Source organism: Triticum urartu, chromosome 3A, assembly GCF_056163025.1.
Source record: "Triticum urartu cultivar PI428250 chromosome 3A, HENAU_Tu73, whole genome shotgun sequence".
In the NCBI taxonomy this organism is placed as follows: domain Eukaryota; kingdom Viridiplantae; phylum Streptophyta; class Magnoliopsida; order Poales; family Poaceae; genus Triticum; species Triticum urartu.
Genome location: NC_141875.1, coordinates 670,155,098 through 670,180,622, shown reverse-complemented (window position 1 = coordinate 670,180,622; position 25,525 = coordinate 670,155,098). Strand labels below are relative to the sequence as shown.

General features: G+C 46.7%; 1 protein-coding gene across 1 annotated transcript; it reads left to right on the top strand.

The window, feature by feature from the left end:
• The first annotated feature begins 5,505 nt into the window (after positions 1 to 5,505).
• Positions 5,506 to 12,363, top strand: LOC147981349 (uncharacterized). The gene is made up of 4 exons (XM_087515941.1): positions 5,506 to 6,651; positions 6,762 to 8,415; positions 9,795 to 9,974; positions 12,299 to 12,363. The coding sequence occupies exons 1-4, from the start codon at positions 5,506 to 5,508 to the stop codon at positions 12,361 to 12,363; spliced, it is 3,045 nt and encodes a 1,014-aa protein (XP_087372067.1).
• Positions 12,364 to 25,525: the final 13,162 nt, after the last annotated feature.

Here is a 25,525-nt window from a genome sequence, read left to right as displayed (position 1 = left end):
AGAATCCAAAACAAGAGCAAAAGCGTTAGGAAAAGTAGATACAACAGAGACGTATCAAGGTACACCATGGAGGCAAGGTGGCTTGAGGTGATGATCAGGTACCAGGAGATGGTGACCAGGCACCTGCCCTGAGGGACCACCCTCAAGGAGAAACTCCGGCTGCCAATGTATTTTGTCCTACTGAGGACACTGTCAGTTTCCTGTACTGTCAGCACCACCCTTCCCGATTGAGCAATGGATTTGGTCCTTGGTTGCCAATTTTGGAGAGAAGTCCAGCCCACCATTTTTTGCAATTGAACCAACTTTATTGATAAATAATAAAGTACAATGATCATTATCATTTTTTGTGTGTGGTTCACTTGAAGTTGCCACTTTCTTCAATTTGCAGGAGAAGCATGGAAGATGAGGAACCGGGTCACAACAATCTCCGAGGTGGAGAAGGAGGAGGAGAAGAAGAAGCGGTCCGCCGTGGAGGTGAGGCATCATGAAGCGATGATCAGGTACCGGGAGATGGCGACGAAACACCGAAAGGGACCACCAACTATCAAGAAGAAAATCATGTTTGGTGTGCAAAGCCCGGGGTAGAAAAAAGGGAGAAATGTTGTTGCGGCATCACTTTCTAAATATAAGTTGGATAAAGATTCATGTTTGATTTTGTAACAGATCATAAAAGTTGTGTTGGAGTTATGTAGGGGATCATCAAATCGATACACAAAGAGCTATAACAACCACTAGATTCATGAGATACACCATAGTCACTGCAGACAGATTTTTAAAACACAACCATACCCACATAACACCCTATAAATACAATAAAGTTTTAAACCACAACCAAGTCGACATGCATGCATAAACTTATATAAAACGTACAAACATTATGATGCCCTCTTCGAACACAACCATGTACCACCAATACGAAGGAAATCATCATTTTGTGTAGAGCTGGCTGGCATCGTCACTGCAGCACAGTACAAAGTTTAGAAGAATACCATGGTTATGGCAGAACTGTTTATACGATAGAATGTTTCAACTTTCAAATAAATGTAAAAAAAAAACTTAGTGAATGTTGTCCACAGCAAAAAAGGAAAAATCTTTAGCACATGAGATATCTGGTGAGTGCGCATGGGATGATGTTTGGATAGTTGGGTGAACTCCTGTTTGCAGAGAATGGCATGGGCTGATGTGGCAGCGACTTTGTCTTGGTGTCAACGGCGACCATCCAGGCGGTTTCGTTCTGGGGGCGGCGTTTTTTCAGCATGGACGTGAGGTAAACAACGTTGTCATTGTCGTCACACAGAACGGGGGTGCACGTTTGCAGGTCCTTCCATGAAACAACTCCGAGTTCATCGGAATGAAGTATGGTTCCTCTTTGCCAATGGCCCCAGGTGAGCGCCCTAAACCACGTGATGAGCCGCCAGCCAACGGCCTCGTATTCGTCTTTTTCTGGAACCATGGGTGATTGGGCATCGAAGAGCAGAAGCAAGACGGAGGGATCGTGCGCGACCGGTGCTGGTTTGTGCTTGACCCTTACCAGCTGCTCGATCTCGACACACCTGATGTGACCATGGTCGAAGGTGACGTCGCGCAGCGAACGCGCCTCGTCGACGGGGTAGAGCTTTTGATTGTTGGGCAGCGGTCTCGGCATGGGGACGAAGCGGGCCATGGTGGGGCCTTTAGCACGCACGTCGCAGACGAGGACCCCCTCCCAGAGATCGACCCATCCTAGCAGCCCGTATTCGAGAGCGATCACCTTGGTGGGATAGAGACGGCCAGGCTTCCTGGCTCGGCCGTAGTCCACGGACAGCGGCTGCCGGGTCCAGGTGGATGTGGCCGACCTGAAAAGGTGGAGGTCGTACTGGGTTGCATCGTCCTGGTTATAGTTGTAGGTGAGAGCAGCCAAGATGAAGTGGGTGCTGCCAATGTCATGGGTCGGCATGAGGCCATAGGGTTCCCTCAAGCGTCCAAGCTCGTCGTCGATGTCCGGGAGGGGCACGAGCGTAGGCGATGCGTCGATGGCGGAGTAGACGAAGTACTGCAGGGGTTTGTAGGTGGTCAAGCCGACCTCGATGAGGGCGAGGTGGTCCGCCGAGGCGACGATCTTGGGCGTGCGGTCGAAAAAGGGGCTGTCGTCGTCGTCGTCGTCATCTTCTTCTTGGGTGTCGGGGCAGTCGCAGGAGATGCACCAGTAGGAGCGGTGCGGGGGGTCGGCGATGAGGAAGGTTACTTGGATGGCGGTGCTGCCGTCGCGCGTCAAGGCTCGTGCGGTTGTGTGGTTAGAGACACCGGGGAGCATGTAGGCGATGGAATCGAGGAGCGCCCAGTTAGAAAGCTTTCCGGTGCCGGTGCCGGAGGAGAGGAGGTGGAGGGCGTCCGGGGGAAGGCACAAGGAGGCCTCGAACCTGGGCTCATCCCTCACGTTCCTCAGCGTCACCGATCTTGGCATGACACACCACACACACGTACAGGAAAGGTGGCAAGATTAATTTTGGATGGATCGCTGATCGCCCTTGCAATGCAAGCTTGGTTGGGATGTCGTCGAGATTATGTGTATATATTAGCTACCAGGGTGGTTCTTCCGATTCCGACAAGACGAAGAGGAAAAAGCTTTTCTTTTGGGCTCGAGTCCGGACTGGAGTCTAATCTAAAGCTAAGGCCACTCTGGCTAATATAGTACGTTTGAAACTTAAGCCGACAGCTAGCTGATAACTGCCGTTGCATCACGCCATCTTGGACCGTTGGACCAGCCCTCTTCCTAACATCACTCGCACGAAGCCGACACTTCACATTAGCTGCCGCCGCCGCAAGGCGCCAACCCCAACGACCTCGCTGTAGGAAGTGATGCTGCATCGGTGACCTGCCGCTTCCCTCCCCTTTGCAGCATCTTATGCCTTTTTAAACACGTTCCCTGTTTGCACCACCACCATTATTGCGTAAGCATAGCCATCGTCCCTCCGTCTTCATCGCTGTCGCAGAAGCACCGCATAAGAGTTGCAGCAGCAGCAATGCAGCATCATAGTCATCACACCGGCCTTAAAGCTGCACCAACGATTGCAGCATGGTGTATCTTGCGTCGAGCGCCATTGCAATCGTCGCCTCGCAACACCGCCGGTGTTGCAGAGCTGCCCCGCCCCTTGAAATGAAATCACGGCTGGCGGCCTCTATTGCAGCATCTCTGGTGAGCCCCCTTTGCAGCATTAAGTTGCAATGGTGGTCCACTTCCAGATATTCCCGCAACACCTTTTGGCGATAGAAATAAGTCTGCGAATGATATTATTCAAGATCTAACTCCATCCTAACTTGGTTCTCACCACTCTAGAATCATGATTCTTCTCTATCTCTTTTTTATTAAAGAACCAGCTAGGCATGGGAAAATATGCTTCTAGAACACGTCAGATGATAGAATGGGGGTTCAGCTAGAAGGCGACACGACAAAGTTCTATGAGTTAATATTTATGCAACGAACAATAATGTTCATATTTGACATCTTTCAACTGTTGGATAGAGCATATCCAGTGACCAATATGAAATGGTCTGTGATACGCGGCGATTGTTCTGTTTATAAGAACATAACCGAACTACAATCACTATTCCCGCTTCATGCGCCTGAGCAAACCTGAACGATCATGTTGTCTAGCTGATATGATTATGCATGCATGCATGTGAGACAAAAAAGCTGACGACAGCAATGATTTTTTTTTTGAAATTCAAAATTCTTTATGTAGCTAAAATCATCACTCCGATTCAAAATCTGTTTTCATGTAAAAAAAAATCGTCAAGACAAGACCTTCAAAACCAAATCTCATGTTGGTATGTTTTAATGACTTTTGTGTCAAAAGTCAGCACCTGGTCTATGTAATTTATCACGCATGTGTTACATATATTACCATACTATTTTGCTATTGCTGTGTTTGTACATAGCTTATCCGGTCTGCGACAGCTCACCTTGAATAAGGAGTAGGATTTCTATCTGTACAGGTATCAATTACCGGTAGTTACCTTGAATAAGGAGTAGGATTCAAGGTAAGCCGACTTGGATGAGGGTGAGCTGTAGTTTTATAGATAGCAATTACCAAGGAGACAAGCTTGGGGATGTACTCAAATGGGATTTGGTTTGCCTGCTCCCTCCCCATGCTTCCATCCGAGCTCCCACTTTATTCTACGGCTGTTTTTTTTTTCTTTTTTCTTTCTAATCTAATCATTCCCCCCCTCCCCTGATTTTAAGGGGGTGGACCCAGGCCTTATTTTGTTTCAATCAAATCAAGCCACGTACGCGGGAGCACGGATGGGCACACGCGCGGGGAGCAGGCAAGTCTCGTCTACTCAAATGGGTTGTCATCGTCTTGGACTTCTTGCTCGGTGTCAGCAACAGAATTGAAGGACATGCACCAGTAGGAGCTGCGTTGGGGGTCGGCAAGGAGAAAGTTTACCTAGATGGTGCGGCCATCGCGGATCAGAGTTTGGGCGGTGCTCTGGTTACAAACACCACCGGGGGGCACCATGTATGCGAGCGGGTCGAGGAGCGCCCAGGAGTTTTTAATTTTGAAAACAAAATAATTTCAGATCTCACTGGAATATGCACATCTCAGAAATTATTTCAGATTTTGAGACTTAAAATTTCACTTAATTTTAATAAATTTTTACATAATTAAAACTTATTTTGAAATTATTTTGAATCTGCATCAAAATTTCAGGGTTAAAAATATTTTTGACCCCACTGTAATATGCGAAATTTTGAAAATTTCACCGAAATTTCGTTGAAATTTTGGAAATTTCACCGAAATTTCATCGAAATTTTTAACCCGGCTTTGCCGGAGGTGAAGAGGTCGAGGGCGTTCGGGTGAAGGCACACGGCGGCCTCAAACCTGGGATCGTTCCACGGCTTCACCATCTTAGTCTTCTTCTTGAGAGCTAGCCTTCTTTCTTCCTTTGGTCGTTCGTTCCTTGTATCTGTATGTATCTATGCGCGCAACCAGAGGTGGGTTACGGGTGCGGAGGTGAGTTGGGACTTCGGATCGGACTAGAAGCATATGTGCGCTTTGCTGCGCTGTTCTTCTCTGTTGGCGATTTTCTCTTTCACTCATTGCTTTCTTTTCTCCTAGTGAATCGATATATATTTGCTAGCTAATTTTGAAGGACTGTTAATTTAATTCTGTGACCACCGTCTTGTTGCACCAGGCATTTTAATTTTAAACAATGCTATTTTCCCTTCTCTTTTTCTAAGAGGGTTGGTTAGTAGGTTGTTCAAGTATATTTGCATAAACCCCAATAGCCTTGTAAAATTCTTCACAGTTGGTGTCCTCGAGGATGTGGATTCATCTAAGCATTCCATCCACTGTTTGCTTGAAGAATAGTAAGATCTTTTAGCACGCTCTCAAAGAAAGAGCATGCTTCAGGGAAGAAGAAAGGTCCGTATTACTCGGCATAATTATATTTAGCCCAGGGGTAAAAGGCCACATGAGTAAAACTACCATTGTTGTGCAATTGCTTGGACAAGTCAATTAAAAGATGCACATGCACATGCTCGCTCCGCTCCCCTCCGCGCTCACAGCCCGCGCTCGCCTGGGCTCGCCGGCCACCGCAGACCCGCACCCCGTCGGCGGAGGGCGCTCGCGTTGCCGCACCCAGTTGTCCCACGCGAGTGCAGGATTGGCGGTGGCGATTCGTCCGAATCCAGTTGAGGCGGACCACTTGGGGGCGGCGGAAATCAGATCTGCCGATGGAGGGAGGAGAGGGGGCGGCGGCGGATCCGGAAATTCGCTGGCTCCTCACGGAGGTGGCCCAACGGGAACGGGCGGCGGATCGTGCGGCAAGGGCGGCAGATCAGGCGTTGCAGGCCTTAGCTGTGGCGCGGATGAATCTCGCGCTACGGGCGATGGCGAACACCACCGAGCTGGAGCGAGCCGCCATCTTCGGTCTGGGGCAGGAACTTTTCCCTGGCCTGATTCTACATTGGGCGGAGGGAGAGGCGACATCTACATCGAGACAGCAGCGGCGGAGGTGGAGGCCATTCCGAAGAACAACGCGCTGATGGAGCTCATCTCTTCTGAGCTTGGATGTAAGTCCCAGTCTCCCTCTGTTGTTTCTGTTTCTTACAAAAGTGAGGCCGCTGCACGTCGGAGAGCGACTTCGCCGCCGCCGTTTGAAGTTGCTCCTCCGGGGAGACTGGTCAACACGGTGGTGGTTGGTGGGTCTAGGAGGGGCCGGGGGGTCAGTGGAGGAAGAGAGAATGACAATAGGACCCGCTACCCTACTGATAAAAGGAGGAGCACTTTCCCCAATCTGCTCCACCCTGCCAAACGCGTGCTAGATCCAAATTCTCCTAGGGTTCGTCGGCGGCCACGACGCCCCCCTCCTCCTCCTTCTCAATTCTGGGTTAGGAAGGACAAATTCTGGAGTGGATGTTTCACTGCTGATGATTGTTATCCTGCTGGTGCTACTGCCAAACACCAAATCCCCATCAAATTTAGTTTCTCGTCTGATTTTTGGGCGAAGCATGAAGGGAGGGAGACCTACGCGGAGGTTACCCGCAAGATGGCTGGAGCTGCTGCAGGTCGGGGTGCTAGAGGAGGTGCGAGGGGCAACGGTGGACGTGGGCGCACCGAGGCACGCCCTCCTCCCCAGCTCACCACTGTGCCGCCTACTGCCCCCCCTGTTCGACCTCCTATGGTCCAACAGCAACAGCAGATTCAGCAGCAAAACCAACCTCCCCCCTTTCCATTTATGCTAAGCCTCCCATTTTCCCTTTGGCCTCTAACTCTCAGATGTTCTATCCGCAAAACATGGGGTCGGGGTTCCCAGGATACCCTCCTCCTGGTTATCGGCAATATCCTGCTATTACTTGGCCTAATCAGCAACATTTTCAATTCCCATTCATGGCCCCTAACCAGATCGCTCCAATGCAATACCCTCAGCCTGGGAATGCTGGAAGTGGCTCTGGATCTGAGAGTGGTCAAGTTGGTCAGAGTAAAAGTAAGAAGAAACAGAGGAATGCTGCTGGGAAGAAAGCTATGAAGACTGATGCTGGGCTTGCTGCTCCTCAAGTTACTGTGTCTACTGATGCTCCTGACTCTTACAACGTAGACCCTAAGTATATTGGGGCTACTTGTTTCAACTGCGGGCTACCTGGACATTATGTGGGTATGTTCCAGATACCTAGGAACTGTTTCATGTGTGCTATTCCTGGTCACCATATGGATGCCTGCCCCCTGTGGTACAAGCCCTACCCAGCTGCTCAGTTCTGGGGAAGTGCTGGGAATGGCTTGGGCTTCTTTCATCTTGAGGCTGGAGAAAAAAGCAATAGCGACTGGCTCAATTTTGGGAATGTGGGTCTGGTGGTTATTGAAGGAGAAATTTCTGCTGAGGAACTGGGTGCTTGCTTCACTAGCATGTGGAAAACCAACTGGCCTTGGCAGATTAGAGCCTATGATGAGTCCCAATATCTAGTCAGATTTCCCCCTAACAAGAAAATCACTGATTTAGTTGCTTATGACTCCATCAACCTCAAGAAGAAAGGGGTCTCAATTTCTTTCAAGAATTGGCATGGAGAGCTACCTGCTTATGACTCCCTGACTGAGATATGGGTGGATATTGTGGGCCTGCCTCCTGTGTGGTGCTCCTGGTCTGTGATTGCCCAAGTTGCTGCTACCTTAGGTGTCATCACTAACATTGATTGGCATGGGATCTTCAGTAGTTTTTATGAGGTGGTGAGAGTTCAGGTTGCTGTTAGAGACCCTGCTTTGATTCCTAGAGACAGACTTTTTGAAATTCAACAAGAGCTGTTCCTACTCACCTTCAAAGTTGAGGAGGGAGAGCCTGTGGAGTCTGATAACCCCTCTGATCCCATAGACCACAAAAATGATGATGATGACAGTAGCAAGAAACAGGAGGGTGAAGATGAGTTCAGCAATGATGACCTGCTGGGAGAGGATATGGAACGTGACCAGGATAATAGTAGGAAGAACTCCAATTTCAGGCCAAGAACTGCCTCAGCTCCTAGTGGGACTAGAAACAGAACTCATACTATGGATGTTGTCTTTTCTCCTGCTCTCTCTGGGGTGGAGATGAATAACAACATCCCCTTGGAGAGATCAGTTTTCTTGAAGATTCAGGATGCTCCTCTTACCAAAAGCTACCTGCAAGCTGTTAAGAGAACCCCAGTTGAGAATTGTGGTAATATCCTGCTTCCTGAGTTTGAAGCTGCTTCAAAGGCTGGAATGACCATTTATGATAGTTTTCCTGCTTCTCTTGGGGGGTTAATCCCTTGCCCCTCCCACACAGCTAGCCTTAAAGCTGGGAGAGATAAATGGGGCCCTGTTGTTTCCACTAGGATGAGTGACAGGATCAAGAGAGATGGGAAACCAGCCCTGGTCAAAGCTCAAGAGATTAAGCAGAAGAAGAACTTGGAGATTCCCAGAGGTAATAACCCCTAGGTCTTCCATAATTCTTTTGCTTGTCTAGACAATGATGATCTAATTTCTAAAGCCTTCAATGCTGGAATTGTGATGGGAGATAATCCTTCTCAAGCTAGCAATAATGTTGAAGTTGTTAAGAAATTAGAACTAGAAAGATTAGATAAGTTTAAACAGGATAATCCTGATATTTTTCTTCCTGGAGACATTGATGTCACCGAGGAAGAATACTGCAATATTTACAATTCTGTTGCTACTATTGACACAAAAATTGACCATTATTCTGATCCAAATATGGAAAAAGAGTCTGATGATGCCTCTTCTTGGGTGGAGGTTAAAAGTCAGAGGTCCAAAAAGTGTCAAGCTAAAATTTCCACTAGATTTAGATGATAGGTCTATTTTGGAATGTTAGAGGGCTCAATGGCCCTCATAAGATCACTAAGGTGCAGGAGCTCATTAGAGCTCACTGCCCTGACTTTGTTTGTTTATCTGAAACCAAGAAAACTGAGTTTAGTATTACTCAGCTAGAGGCTATAGACTCTAGAAATGGTTTTATTTGGAATTGGCTGCCTGCTAATAACACTGCTGGAGGCTTATTAGTAGGGGTCAAGGAAGATAAATTTGAGATCATAGCTTGTGAAGTATTCACTTACAGTATCTCTTGTTTGCTGAAGAACAAGTGTAATAACACTGTTTGGAGGCTTATCTCTGTTTACGGTTCTGCTTATGAGGAATTTAAGCTTGATTTTATTAATGAGCTTCATAACCTCCTAAATAACTGGACTGGGCCCACCATAGTGGGAGGTGACTTTAATTTGGTTAGAACTGCTGAGGACAAGAACACTGGACTAGTTATCCAGCATTGGGCTGATCTTTTCAATGACTGGATTAATAAATTTGGCCTCATTGAGATCGAGAATGTTGGCAGAAAGTTTACTTGGGCCAATAACCAAGACAATTTAGTCATGGCTGCTCTAGATAGGATTTTTGTTTCTGCTGACTGGGAAAGACTTTTTCCTGCTAGCCAGGTTAAATCTCTTCCTAGAATTGGGAGTGATCACACTCCTCTTATTTACAATTCAGATGCTATTTCCATTCCTAAGAATAAAGTTTATAGATTTGAAAAGTGGTGGTTAGAAGTTCCTGGTTTTGATGAGATTGTTCACAAAGCTTGGAATGCTAATTGTAAGTACTCCTCTGCTATTTATATTTGGCAGTTCAAGATCAGGAATACTAGAAAAGCCACCAAGGGGTGGAGTCTCAATTATGAGGCTTCTCAAAACAGGACTAAGCAAACTCTAGTTGTTGAATATAATTGCTTAGACATTCTTGCAGAAACTCAGCCTCTTTCTCCTAATTCTAAAGCTAGAATTAAAGTAATTTCAGGTGAGCTAAATGAGATTTGGAAGAAAGAGGAAATCAAGGCCAGGCAAAGAGCTAGGGAAAGGGACATCAGAGAGGGGGATCTGAACTCTGATTACTTCCAAGCCCTGGCCAATCAGAAGAGGAGGAAGAAGCATATTGCTGTACTGGAAACTGTTGCTTGCCCAGTTGAAGACACTAAAGGTATTGTTGCTAATGCAGTAGATTACTATAAAAATCTCTTTGGCTACTCTCCTGCTATTAATCTTAAACTTGTTGATAATTTCTGGGATCAGTCTAGCATGGCTACTGCTGATCATATTGAATTCTTGGAAAAACCGTTTTCTGAAGAAGAAATTAAAAATGCAGTTTTTGACTCGTATGCTGAAGGTGCTCCTGGACCTGATGGTTTCCCTTTTTTATTTTATCAACATTTTTGGGATCTTGTTAAAAATGATTTGTTTGCACTTTTTAGAGATTGGGAGAAGGGGGAGCTAGATTTATACAGACTCAACTTCTCCCTTCTGACCCTTGTCCCAAAGGAACCAAATGTTGTTTCCTTGGACAGGTTCAGACCCCTTGCAATGATTAACTGTAGTTTCAAGATCTTTGCAAAATGTGCTGCTAATAAGCTAGGCCCAGTTTGCAATGATTTAATCTCTCCTAATCAAACTGCTTTTATTAAAGGCAGGTTTATATTGGAGAGTATTGTTTCAGCCCATGAGGTGGTGCATGCTGTAGCTAGCAACCATCTCCAGGGATTTTGTTTTAAACTAGATTATGAAAAAGCTTATGACATGGTGAATAGAGAGTTCCTTTTGGACATTCTTAGAAGGAGAGGCTTTGGCCCTAAATGGATGTACAAATTAGGCTCTCTGCTTCACAATGGATCTGTTGGGGTCATAATTAATGACATCAATAGTGAGTTTTTTATTGCAGGTAAAGGTGTGAGGCAGGGTGATCCTGCCTCACCCTTGCTTTTTAATCTGGCTGCTGATGTGTTCACTAGAATACTGGCCAAAGCTGCTAACCAGAACATGATTGCTGGGGTTTTTCCTCCTTCTAACCCAGCTGGGGTCATAAGTATGCAATATGCCGATGATACCCTCCTGTTTTTAGATAAGAATTTAGAGCATACTAGGAATTTAAAGTGGCTCCTCTCTTGTTTTGAGCAACTTTCTGGTATGAGGATCAACTTCCACAAATGTGATCTGGTTCCTATCAATATTGATAGGGAGGAGGCTACTAGTTTTGCTCAGTCTTTGGGTTGTAAGCTAAGCTCTTTCCCCATTAAATATCTGGGTGCTCCCCTCCACTACTCTAAAATTAGAAGAGAGGACCTCCAGCCTTTGGTTGACTCTATTATTAAAAGAGCAGCTGGCTGGAGGGGGAGACTGCTTTCCTTTGGTAAGAGGTTGATTCTGGTGCAAGCTTGCCTAGCCAGCATCCCTTCTTATCTTATGGGGTATATTAAATTCCCCAAGTGGGCTATTAAGCTTATTAACTCTCAACTGGCACATTGTTTTTGGGATGACTATGAAGGTCATCACAAATATCACCTTGCTAGTTGGGGGTCTCTTACTATGAAAAAGATATATGGAGGGTTAGGGATTACTGATCTCTCTGATATGAACTTATGTCTGCTTGCTTCTTGGGTCAGCGGATATAATAGAGATGAGGGTAAGATTTGGAAAAGCATAATAGATGCTAAGTATAACACCCAGTCCCCTAACATCTTTACTTGCCCTTCTGCTGGTGCTTCACCTTTCTGGAAAGGTGTTCTCTGGGCTGCCCAAGCTACTAAGTTTGGTTACTCCTGGAATGTTGGCAATGGTAAGAAAGTCAGGTTTTGGGAGGATCGCTGGTTTGGGTCGGCCCCTCTCGCTACTCTATACTGGGACTTATATAACATTGCCAATGAACAAGATTGCACTTTAGACCAAGTTTGGGATGGCTCTAACCTTAAGATTACTTTTAGGAGATGTTTTTCTAGTGAGCTTCTCTCTTTGTGGTTTGAGCTAGTAGAGATTGCTAAATCTATTGTTTTTACTTCGGATGAGGACTCACTCATTTGGGACCTTAATCCCAGCGGGGTTTACTCTGTTAAATCTTTGTATAATGTAGTTAATTTTAGGGGTGTGCTTCCCAATAACACCCCTTTTGTGTGGAATATTAAGATCCCTGCCAGGATTCATATTTTTTTGTGGCTGGTGATCAATAACAAGATTTTGACCAGAGATAACCTGGATAAAAGACAGAATGTACCTGACTTATCTTGTGCTTTCTGTTCGAGTGATGAATCTTGCCACCATCTATTTTTTGGATGCGATGTTATGACTGAATTTTGAAGAAACATCTCCAGGATCACTGGCTACAATAGAACAGTCAACATGCTATCCTTGTCAGACTGTTGGCTTAGAGGGGGTAATATGAGTGCCACAAATATTGTGCATTCAGCCGGCCTTTGGGCCATCTGGAATACCAGGAATGACTTAATTTTTAACCGCGCCAAATGGCTTAATATACAGGTGCTATGGCGCAAGACGGCCTCATACGCTGCACGGTGGGAAACGCTGTCTGTAGACCCTGTTAAGAAGCAAATCCAGAACATGGTGCGGGAGCTGGAGATTCTAAGTAAAGCTCCATTACCGTTGATGTGGCCGGATCCAGGCTGAAGAGCTGGGTGCAGTTTTTTGCTTTTAGTTGGTTATTGAGCCTGTGGCTCTGGAGTTAGACAGGGGAGGTGGCTAGTGTTCTATGCTTAATTTGTGGCCGTATTACTTGTAATAGCTGGCTACTAGCCTTTTCTCCTTTTGTTTAGTGTGCGGTAGTGTTACTTCTGTAGTTACTGAGATGTCGTGCTCTTTGATGTACTGAACTGTTGTGATTTCTTTGCTTTGCAATGGAATCGGGGCTGGGCCCTCTTCTTCTAAAAAAAAGTCAATTAAAATGTGAAGTCAACTGTATTTTGAAAATTGAGTAAGATCTACAGAACTCGCAACATGTACACTTTTAGTTTGTAATTAAGAGTTCCTTCATAAATCAATTATCTTGGTAATCAGCAGAATATTGACTGAAAATAGTGCAACTTGATACAATAGAATGCAAGCCCCTGATTCAACAAAACAAGGAGAATGAAAATGAGCCCTTCTAATGACACCTTGCATGGTAAACCTCTTGTGTGTACTTGCACTGGAACCAGATAACATCTGTTGGAGGAGATTCAGAAGTACAACATGATGCATCCACGTTTGATCGAACATGCTTATTATTCCTTTGGTAGTGTGGGGTAACAAACATGGTATTGGAGAATGAAAATGAGCCCTTCTGATGACACCTTGCATGGTAAACCTCTTGTGTGTACTTGCACTGGAACCAGATAACATCTGTTGGAGGAGATTCAGAAGTACAACATGATGCATCCACGTTTGACCGAACATGCTTATTATTCCTTTGGTAGTGTGGGGTAACAAACATGGTATTGGAGAATGAAAATGAGCCCTTCTAATGACACCTTGCATGGTAAACCTCTTGTGTGTACTTGCACTGGAACCAGATAACATCTGTTGGAGGAGATTCAGAAGTACAACATGATGCATCCACGTTTGATCGAACATGCTTATTATTCCTTTGGTAGTGTGGGGTAACAAACATGGTATTGGAGAATGAAAATGAGCCCTTCTAATGACACCTTGCATGGTAAACCTCTTGTGTGTACTTGCACTGGAACCAGATAACATCTGTTGGAGGAGATTCAGAAGTACAACATGATGCATCCACGTTTGATCGAACATGCTTATTATTCCTTTGGTAGTCTGGTATATTGCATTTTATAGATATTTCTTGGGGTACAACCTTCTTGCTGTAACGGAAATCCCGTTTTGGATCGAAATCCAGGGGTAAGTTTATCATACATGGGACATCTGACAGGACACCTTGTGTAGGATAAACAGTTAAATACCCTGCACCATATTGTATAAAAGCTCGGACGGTCTTCCGTGAAACAAATTGGGCTAACTTTGTTGTACCATGCCCTTTGGCAATTCCAGAACCAAATCTACCGTTACTCTGTGAGCCTTATAAACTGGATAAACAGTTAAACACCCTGCACGTCATCTTCATCCTGCACTAGGTCGCCACTTGCCATGGACCCAAATTGGACATATATGTATGCACATACCAAGGAAGCATGCATGGTGCTCTCACTTAAATTTTGGTTGTTCCAGTCACTTCTGAAAGAACCAGTTACACGGTTCCAGTCACTTCTGAAAGAACCAGTTACACGGCACCATGATTGAAACCAACAAGCACACCTGAAACATAGCAGATGGCATACATTGGTTTAGCTGCAGGTGTAAGAAATTATATCTGCAACTTAAATGTAAAAGTAATATATGAAATATCAATCTGAAGCGTTACTCTCGTGCGTCTATCTTCCTTGGATTGCCCTAGCTTCAAGATAGCTAGGCTCAACCCCTTCAATGCAAGCTCCGTCAAACACTAAAAAAAAATCTTTGAACAGATTTATGGTTCATAGGTACGGTGGTTTGCAGAGAAGTGCTACCAACTTATACATAGTAATGTGAGATGTGTGAAGTAATTACAAACATGTTTCCTCTTATTTACAGGACTGTATCCAGCAAAAGGGGCTGCCTGTCGGTTGAAGTCTACAACATATTTTAAAGACAAATTCATAAACCGTTAAGGATCTTCCTAGATAGTAAGAACAAACGAACAACGGACCATGCAATACAATGATTTTGATTTGCAGTTTTACTATTGACACAACCAGATTTACTACTTCATGACAAAAATTCAAACAGAGAACATGTCATCTACTCAGCCATCACAAAAGATTGGTCAAAACATGCATGAAGCAGAAAAAAAGGGATCTGCTTTGTTCTAGTTTAATCAATGAAACTACCACATCTAGATCTGAGCCAAAAGAACTTACAGTTGTTGGAATCGCAGCCCTCTCTCTCTCACTCAAGACTAAAGGTAGAAGGAGACGGATACACTGGAGTTTCACCCGGCTGCACACACAGCCCCGTTTTTCTATTCCAGAATGCAAACTTAAACACAGCACCAGTACATGACTTATATAGCCGGACTCACACCAGGCACAGCCGGAGGCACTAACTCCACGACTTGCATGCACACACACTAACCTGGCCATCACATCCGGCTGCTAACCACACACGCACGCACTAACTACTCAGCCTAGCATGCGCTAACGACTAAGCCCCATGCATGCAACACCGCGTCTCCGCTCTCGCCAGCGCCCGATCCGCACGTCCTAGCCAGCTCGCACGACGTGCTCACACGCGGTTGCTACGGCTTGGACTCCCAACAGATCACCGACGGCTGCAGCAGACTCGGGCACACACCCGCTACACACATACGCCACGATGCTGCGTCCCGCACGTCCCGTCCGTCCCGCACGTTCCGTCCGTCCCGCGCGCCACCGACATAGCGAGTCCGAATGTGATGGTGACACACAGCTTCGACATTGAGAGCAGACTCGGGCACACACCCGCTACACACATACGCCACGATGCTGCGTCCCGCACGTCCCGTCCGTTCCGCACGTTCCGTCCGTCCCGCGCGCCACCGACATAGTGAGTCCGAATGTGATGGTGACACACAGCTTCGACATTGAGCGACGCGGCAACCATGGCGCGGGCGCGACGATCACACAACACGTCGCAGCCGGCGCGGAGGCATGCGGTGGCGTCGAGCGAAGGCTTCCATGACGACGACCATGAAGGCAGCTGCAACAACTCCGGCGACAGTGTGGTTGTGGCTTAGGGGGTGAATGTTAGGACTAAGCCACGGTACCACTGGTGACTCGTATGTGTTACGGGGCGGGCGCATGAGTCAATGCTCATGTTGGAGTCCGAGGCCGTTGGGAGCAGCTGCGTCGTGGGTCAGCGCATGGATAGAGTTTGTTAGTCATGGATGGATAGACTCCAGATAAGTTAGTGCATGTGACGTCTAGTGGCCGGTTCTAGCATTGGTACTCGCCATGCATGTAGCTAGCTTAGTGTGTGTGTGTGAGTCGTGGAGTTAGTGGCCGGGTCGAGTGTGTGTCTCCGGGTATAAAAAGCCTTCCCAGGTAGTGATCAAGATGCGCTGGTCCGTTGCCGCGTCATGGTGATGGTATGTGCCGAGCCGAGGATAGAGGCCTAAGGAAGATGTAGTCTCCATCGGGACCGTGGTACGTGCCCGGTCGATGTGAGAGTTCTTTCAGGGTTTTGCTGCATGTGTGTGTACCTCCATGTATATGTGTTTGAGCCTTTGTGATGAATAGATGCCAACATACAGGCCATTTGTCGGCCGGGGCGTTCGTCACTGGAAAAAGTCTTGGTGTCTCCTTCGTCTACCTGTGTCCGGTGTTTGTCGCCGGAGGGTTTGTCCCAACAATTGGTATACAGAGCCCGGTTCGAGGGGCGGCCGTGGCGCACGGCGGCGTCCGCGGTGCCCGCGGTGCGCGGCGGACATGAAGGTCTTGGCAACGGCGCGCGGCGAGCGCGTGGCGTCGGCAACGCGCGGCGAGTCCACGACGGTGTGGCGTGATGCCGGGCGTGCGGCGAGCGCGTGGCGTCGGCAACGCGCGGCGAGTCCACGGCGGTGTGGCGTGATGCCGTGCGCGCGACGAGCAGCGGCGGTCGCGGAGACGAGGAGGTCGCGGAGGACCTGCGTGGTGTCGCAGAGGCCGCGTCGGTTCGGCGCGACAACCGTGAAGGCGCTGCGCTGCGGTTGACGGCGCAGCGGTGCAGGGCAATAAGCGCGGCAGCGAGCCGGGCGCGACCGGTGCGTGTTATGGGTGCGCACCGGACGCGTCGGGCGCGTCGGGACCGCGGGAGTGGACCACGTCGAGGCGCTGGACCTGGTTGCGCAGATTGTGTACGTGCACGGCGAGAGCGCGGGCCGGGAGCGCGGGGATGTGGGGACTGCGCGCGAAGGGCACGGCGGCACGGTGGCAGGCATGGCAGCGACATCAGGGCAGTGGCGGCTACAACGTCGACGACGACGGACTCCTCTAGGTCGTGGCTTACCGGGTGTGTGTTGGAATAAGCCACGGCGTGTGTGGTAGGGCTCGTCGGGCGTCGGATGCGCGCGGGACGGGCGGGACACACTGGTGCCGTCGGGCTCGTCGGGTTCATCGGGCGCGCGCGGGACGGACGGGACGTGCGGAATGCAGCAACGTGGCGTATATGTGTAGCGTGTGTATGTGCCCGAGTCTGCTGCAGCCGTCGGTGATCTGTTGGGAGTCCAAGCCGTAGCAACCGCGTGTGAGCACGTCGTGCGAGCTGGCTAGGACGTGCGGATCGGGCGCTGGCGAGAGCGGAGACGCGGTGTTGCATGCATGGGGCTTAGTCGTTAGCGCATGCTAGGCTGAGTAGTTAGTGCGTGCGTGTGTGGTTAGCAGCCGGATGTGATGGCCAGGTTAGTGTGTGTGCATGCAAGTCGTTGAGTTAGTGCCTCCGGCTGTGCCTGGTATGAGTCCGGCTATATAAGTCATGTACTGGTGCTGTGTTTAAGTTTGCATTCTGGAATAGAAAAACGGGGCTGTGTGTGCAGCCGGGTGAAACTTCAGTGTATCCGTCTCCTTCTACCTTTAGTCTTGAGTGAGAGAGAGAGGGCTGCGGTTCCAAACAGTTTAATAAGATATCAACGGTTGAAGATGGAGGTCGTTGCCACAGGGGATGAGGAGGGCCATGGTGGTTAGTGGAGCCCAAATCCCGGCCATCCATGGAGAGCTTGAATCTGCTAGTTGTCAGAGCTGGGAAGGACAACCGCATGAATGTTGCTGCAGAGGCGAGGGAGAGGGTCGTGGAGGTTCTGGATTGCTAGTTTGCTACTCAACCGTGCTGGGGACGACTACCACCTGAGAACCACCTCTTCTCCCCGCGGCGACCAGATTTGCTGCACCCCGGGCAAGCACCCCACACGGACTCAACAAGCCCCCAGACGTCGCGCCGTCCGAGAGGCCGCATGTCGCTTCGGTCTGCTAAACCACACACGCGCAAAGCACAGCTGCAATACCATCTCCTCCGCCGCGGTAAACGAATCGGCGCGTCCAGTGCCCTTCATCGATGCATTCCCAGACTCTCCTATCTCTTTAGGCTGGTCATAATGGGAAATAACTTATACTAGTGTCATGCGTATGACACTAGTCTAAGTTACTATCTTTTATAGTACAAAGTAACATAGTAATAGTGTCATATGTGGCTTCATTTAATAACTTGTAGACGCATCTTGTCTTAGAAAATGCTACTATGTTACAGTAATTATCACTTTTCATTAACTACTTGCCATATAAGCAAAAAAATCTTGAAGTGCGTTATGTTACTATCTAAGTTACTCCCATCATGACTAGCCTTATGCCATCCTACACTTCCCTCAATCCAGCAAGCTCCCTTGTCCCTGTCACCGCGGTTTCTCCGTCGTGGCGTTACCTTCGTCGTGGTCTCTGTTCTATAGGCGAAGGGATCTGGACGATGGCGACGAAGGGTGAGGAGGAATCACCGAGAGGCTGCTGCCAGGGATGGGCCCGAGAGGGCAGAGACAAGTAAAAAAAATGGAACCGACTATGGGATGTCAGACCGCCATACCCGGAGAGTGTTCATACCTAACAGCGTTGACCCAACTGCCTCCCAACACCACGCTGCATGAGAGGGCTTCAATTCATGGAAGCTTAGGCCCTGTTTGGTTCATAAGTCCTAGGACTTTTTCTAATCCCAACTAAAAAGTCCCTAGTCCCTAAAAAGTTGCTTCCTGTTTGTTTCCAAGGACTAAAAAATGTTGGGGAACGTAGCAGAAATTCAAAATTTTCCTACGTGTCACCAAGATCTATCTATGGAGTCATCTAGCAACGAGGGAGGAGTGGATCTACATACCCTTGTAGATCGCGCGCGGAAGCGTTCAAGAGAACGGGGTTGACGGAGTCGTACTCGTCGTGATCCAAATCACCGATGATCCTAGCGCCGAACGGACGGCACCTCCGCGTTCAACACACGTACGGAGCAGCGACGTCTCCTCCTTCTTGATCCAGCAAGGGAGAAGGAGAGGTTGATGGAGATCCAGCAGCACGACGGCGTGGTGGTGGAAGTAGCGGGATTCCAACAGGGTTTCGCCAAGCGCCGCGGGAGGAGGGAGATGTGTCATGGGAGGGAGAGGGCGGCGCCAGGGCTTAGGTGTTGCTGCCCTCCTTTCCCCCACTATATATAGGGACAAGGGAGAGGGGGGCGCGCAGCCTTGGCCCTTCCTCCAACGAAGGGTGCGGCCAGGGAGGAGTCCCTCCTCCCCAAGGCACCTCGGAGGTGCCTTCCCCCTTTAGGACTCTTCCTCTCCCTCATCTCTTGGCGCATGGGCCTCTAGGGGCTGGTGCCCTTGGCCCATATAGGCCAAGGCGCACCCCCTACAGCCCATGTGGTCCCCTGGGGCAGGTGGCCCCACCCGGTGGACCCCCGGGACCCTTCCGGTGGTCCCGGTACAATACCGGTGACCCCAAAACTTGTCCCGATGGCCGAAATAGCACTTCCTATATATAATTCTTTACCTCCGGACCATTCCGGAACTCCTCGTGACGTCCGGGATCTCATCCGGGACTCCGAACAACTTTCGTGTTACCGCATACTAATATCTCTATAACCCTAGCGTCACCGAACCTTAAGTGTTTAGACCCTACGGGTTCGGGAGACATGCAGACATGACCGAGATGACTCTCCGGTCAATAACCAATAGCGGGATCTGGATACCCATGTTAGCTCCCACATGTTCCACGATGATCTCATCGGATGAACCACGATGTCAAGGACTTAATCAATCCCGTATACAATTCCCTTTGTCTAGCGGTACGATACTTGCCCGAGATTCGATCGTCGGTATCCCGATACCTTGTTCAATCTCGTTACCGGCAAGTCTCTTTACTCGTTTCGTAACACATCATCCCGTGATCAACTCCTTGACCACATTGTGCACATTATAATGATGTCCTACCGAGTGGGCCCAGAGATACCTCTCCGTTTACACGGAGTGACAAATCCCAGTCTCGATTCGTGCCAACCCAACAGACACTTTCGGAGATACCTGTAGTGTACCTTTATAGCCACCCAGTTACGTTGTGACGTTTGGCACACCCAAAGCACTCTTACGGTATCCGGGAGTTGCACAATCTCATGGTCTAAGGAAATGATACTTGACATTAGAAAAGCTTTAGCATACGAACTACATGATCTTGTGCTAGGCTTAGGATTGGGTCTTGTCCATCACATCATTCTTCTAATGATGTGATCCCGTTATCAATGACATCCAATGTCCATGGTCAGGAAACCGTAACCATCTATTGATCAACGAGCTAGTCAACTAGAGGCTTACCAGGGACATGTGTTGTCTATGTATCCACACATGTATCTGAGTTTCCTATCAATACAATTCTAGCACGGATAATAAACGATTATCATGAACAAGGAAATATTATAATAATCAATTTATTATTGCCTCTAGGGCATATTTCCAACAGTCTCCCACTTGCACTAGAGTCAATAATCCAGTTCACATCGCTATGTGACTAACACTCAAGGTCACATCCCCATGTGACTAACACCCAAAGAGTTTACTAGAGTCAATAATCTAGTTCACATTACCATGTGATTAACACTCGATGAGTTCTGGGTTTGATCATGTTATGCTTGTGAGAGATGTTATAGTCAACGGGTCTGAATCTTTCAGATCCGTATGTACTTCGCAAATTTCTTATGTCATCTTGTAGATGCAACTACTACGCTACATTTGGAGCTATTCCAAATAACTGTTCTACTATACGAATCCAGTTTACTACTCAGAATAATCTGGATTAGTGTCAAAGTTTGCATCGGCGTAACCCTTTACGACGAACTCTTTTACCACCTCCATAATCGAGAAAATTCCTTAGTCCACTAGTTACTAAGGATAACTTTGACCGCTGTCCTGTGATCCATTCTTAGATCACTCTTGTACCCCTTGACTGACTCATGGCAAGGCACATTTCAGGTGCGGTACACAGCATAGCATACTGTAGAGCCTATGTCTTAAGCATAGGGGACGACCTTCGTCCTTTCTCTCTATTCTGCCGTAGTCGAGCTTTAAGTCTTAACTTCATACCTTACAACTCAGGCAAGAACTCCTTCTTTGACTGATCCATCTTGAACACCTTCAAGATCATGTCAAGGTATGTGCTCATTTGAAAGTACCATTAAGCGTTTTGATCTATCCTTATAGATCTTGATGCTCAATGTTCAAGTAGCTTAATCCAGGCTTTCCATTGAAAAACACTTTCCAAATAACCCTATATGCTTTCCAGAAATTCTACATCATTTCTGATCCACAATATGTCAACAACATATACTCATCAGAAATTCTATAGTGCTCCCACTCACTTCTTTGGAAATACAAGTTTCTCATAAACTTTGTATACACCCAAAACTTTGATCATCTTATCAAAGCATACATTCCAACTCCGAGATGCTTACTCCAGTCCTTAGAAGGATTGCTGGAGCTTTGCATACTTATTAGCATCTTTCAGGATTGAAAAAACCTTCCGATTGTATCACATACAACCTTTCCTCAAGAAAATCATCGAGGAAACAATGTTTTGACATCCTATCTGCAAGATTTCATAAATGATGCAGCAATCGCTAATATAATTCCAACAGACTCTTAGCATCGCTACGAGTGAGAAAGTCTCACCGTAGTCAACTCCTTGAACTTGTCGGAAACTTCTTAACGACAAGTCGAGCTTTCTTAATGGTGACATTTACCATCATTGTCCGTCTTCCTTTTAAAATCCATCTGTACTCAATAGCATTACGACCATCGAGCCGTTCTGCCAAAGTCTACACTTTGTTTTCATACATGGATCCTCTCTCGGATTTTATGGCCTCGAGCCATTTATCGGAATCCAGGCCCACCATCGCTTCTCCATAGCTCGTAGGTTCATTGTTGTCTAGCAACATGACTTCCAAGACAGGATTACGTACCACTCTGAAGTAGTACGCATCCTTGTCATCCTACGAGGTTTGGTAGTGACTTGATCTGAAGTTTCATGATCACTATCATAAGCTTCCACTTCAATTGGTGTAGGTGCCACAGGAACAACTTCCTGTGCCCTGCCACACACTAGTTGAAGAGACGGTTCAATAACCTCATCAAGTCTCCACCATCCTCCCACTCAATTCTTTCGAGAGAAACATTTCCTCAAGAAAGGACCCGATTCTAGAAACAATCCCTTATTGCTTTCGAATCTGAGACAGAAGGTATACCCAACTGTTTTGGGTGTCCTATGAAGATGCATTTATCCGCTTTGGGTTCGAGCTTATCAGCCTGAAACTTTTCCACATAAGCGTCGCAGCCCCAAACTTCTAAGAAATGACAGCTTAGGTTTCTCTAAACCATAGTTCATACGGTGTCATCTCATCGGAATTACGTGGTGCCCCTTTTAAAGTGAATGTGGTTGTCTCTAATGCCTAACCCATAAACTATTGTGGTAATTCGATAAGAGACATCATGGTATGCATCATATCCAATAGGGTGCAGTTATGATGTTCGGACACACCATCACACTATGGTGTTCCAGGATGTATTAGTTGTGAAACAATTTCCACAATGTCTTAATTCTGTGCCAAACTCGTAATTCAGATATTCATCTCTATGATCATATCATAGATCTTTTATCCTCTTGTCACGACGATCTTTCAACTTCACCCCGAAATTACTTGAACCTTTCAATAATTCAGACTCGTGATTCATCAAGTAAATATACTCAACATCTACTCAAATCATCTGTGAAGTAAGAACATAACGATATCCACTACACGCCTCAGCACTCATTGGACTGCACACATCAAAATGTATTACTTCCAACAAGTTGCTTTCTAGTTCCATTTTACTGAAAACGAGGCTTTCAGTCATCTTGCCCATGTGGTATGATTTGCATGTCTCAAGTGATTCAAAATCAAGTGAGTCCAAACGGTCCATTTGCATGGAGTTTCTTCCTGCATATACACCAATAGACATGGTTCGCATGTCTCAAACCTTTCAAAACAAGTGAGCCCAAAGATCCATCAACATGGAGCTTCTTCATGCGCTTTATACCGATATGACTTAAGTGGCAGTGCCACAAGTAGGTGGTACTATCATTACTATCTTATATCTTTTGGCATGAACATGCGTATCACTATGATCGAGATTCAATGAACCATTCATTTTAGGTGCAAGACCATTGAAGGTATTATTCAAATAAACAGAGTAACCGTTATTCTCCTTAAATGAATAACCGTATTGCGATAGACATAATCCAATCATGTCTATGCTCAACGCAAACACCAAATAACAATTATTTAGGTTTTAATACCAATCTCGATGGTAGAGGGAGCGTGCGATGCTTGATCATATCAACCTTGGAAACACTTCCAACACATATCGTCAGCTCACCTTTAGCTAGTCTCCGTTTATTTCGTAGCTTTTATTTCGAGTTACTAACACTTAGCAACCGAATCGGTATCTAATACCCTGGTGCTACTAGGAGTACTAGTAAAGTACACATTAACATAATACATCCAATATACTTCTATCGACCTTGCCAACCTTCTTATCTACCAAGTATCTAGGGTAATTCTGCTCCAGTGGCTGTTCCCTTTATTACAGAAGCACTTAGTCTCGGGTTTGGGTTCAACCTTGGGTTTCTTCACTAGAGCAGCAGCTGATTTGCCGTTTCATGAAGCATCCCTTTTTTCCCTTGCCCTTCTTGAAACTAGTGGTTTCACCAACCATCAACAATTGATGCTCCTTCTTGATTTCTACTTTTGTGGTGTCAAACATCGCGAATATCTCAAGGATCATCATATATGTCCCTGATGCATTATAGTTCATCACGAAGCTCTAGCAGCTTGGTGGTAATGACTTCGGAGAAACATCAATATCTCATCTGGAAGATCAACTCCCACTCGATTCAAATGATTGTTGTACTCAGACAATCTGAGCACAAGCTCAACAATTGAGCTTTTCTCCCTTAGTTGCAGGCTAAGAAAATCGTCGGAGGTCTTATACCTCTTGACGTGGGCACGAGCCTGAAATCCCAATTTCAGCCCTCGAAACATCTCATATGTTTCGCGATGTTTCAAAACGTCTTCGGTGCCTCACCTCTAAGCCATTTAACTGAACTATCACGTAGTTATCAAAATTTGTATGTCAGATGTTCCCAACATCTACAGACGACGTTCGAGGTTCAGCACACTGAGCGGTGCATTAAGGACATAAGCCTTCTATGAAGCAATGAGGACAATCCTCAGTTTACGGACCTAGTCCGCATAATTGCTACTATCATCTTTCAACTAAATTTTCTCTAGGAACATATCTAAACAGTAGAACTGAAGCGCGAGCTATGACATAATTTGCGAAGACCTTTTGACTATGTTCAGGATAATTAAGTTCATCTTATGAACTCCCACTCAGATAGACATCCCTCTAGTCATCTAAGTGATTACATGATCCGAGTCAACTAGGCCGTGTCCGATCATCACGTGAGACGGACTAGTCAACATCGGTGAACATCTTCATGTTGATCGTATCTACCATATGACTCATGCTCGACCTTTCGGTCTCTTGTGTTCCGAGGCCATGTCTGTACATGCTAGGCTCGTCAAGTCAACCTAAGTGTTTTGCGTGTGTAAATCTGTCTTACACCCGTTGTATGTGAACGTTAGAATCTATCACACCCGATCATCACGTGGTGCTTCGAAACAACAAACTGTCGCAACGGTGCACAGTTAGGGGGAACACTTTCTTGAAATTTTAGTGAGGGATCATCTTATTTACTACCGTCGTTCTAAGCAAATAAGATGTATAAACATGATAAACATCACATGCAATCAAATAGTGACATGATATGGCCATCATCACTTTGCTCCTTTTGATCTCCATCTTCGGGGCTCCATGATCATCATCGTCACCGGCATGACACCATGATCTCCATCATCATGATCTCCATCATCGTGTCTTCATGAAGTTGTCTCGCCAACTATTACTTCTACTACTACAGCTAACGGTTAGCAATAAAGTAAAGTAATTACATGACGTTTATGTTGACACGCAGGTCATAAATAAATTAAGACAACTCCTATGGCTCCTGCCGGTTGTCATACTCATCGACATGCAAGTCGTGATTCCTATTACAAGAACATGATCAATCTCATACATCACATATATCATTCATCACATCCTTTTGGCCATATCACATCACATAGCATACCCTGCAAAACACAAGTTAGACGTCCTCTAATTGTTGTTTGCATGTTTTACGTGGCTGCTATGGGTTTCTAGCAAGAACGTTTCTTACCTACGCAAGAACCACAACGTGATATGCCAATTGCTATTTACCCTTCATAAGGACCCTTTTCATCGAATCCGATCCGACTAAAGTGGGAGAGACAGACACCCGCTAGCCACCTTATGCAACTAGTGCATGTTCGTCGGTGGAACCAGTCTCACGTAAGAGTACGTGTAAGGTCGGTCCGGGCCGCTTCATCCCACAATGCCACCGAATCAAGATTGGACTAGTAACGGTAAGCATATTGAACAAAATCAACGCCCACAACTACTTTGTGTTCTACTCGCGCATAGAATCTACGCAATAGACCTAGCTCATGATGCCACTGTTGGGGAACGTAGCAGAAATTCAAAATTTTCCTACGTGTCACCAAGATCTATCTATG

Excerpts from the sequence above, each read along its gene's own strand:
- LOC147981349 (XM_087515941.1), top strand. The coding sequence starts at position 5,506 with ATGCACATGCACATGCTCGCTCCGCTCCCCTCCGCGCTCACAGCCCGC. Across the intron at positions 6,652-6,761 it reads TGCCGCCTACTGCCCCCCCT|ATGTTCTATCCGCAAAACAT; the intron begins GTTCGACCTCCT and ends TCTAACTCTCAG. Across the intron at positions 9,975-12,298 it reads CCCAGTTGAAGACACTAAAG|GTGCTATGGCGCAAGACGGC; the intron begins GTATTGTTGCTA and ends CTTAATATACAG.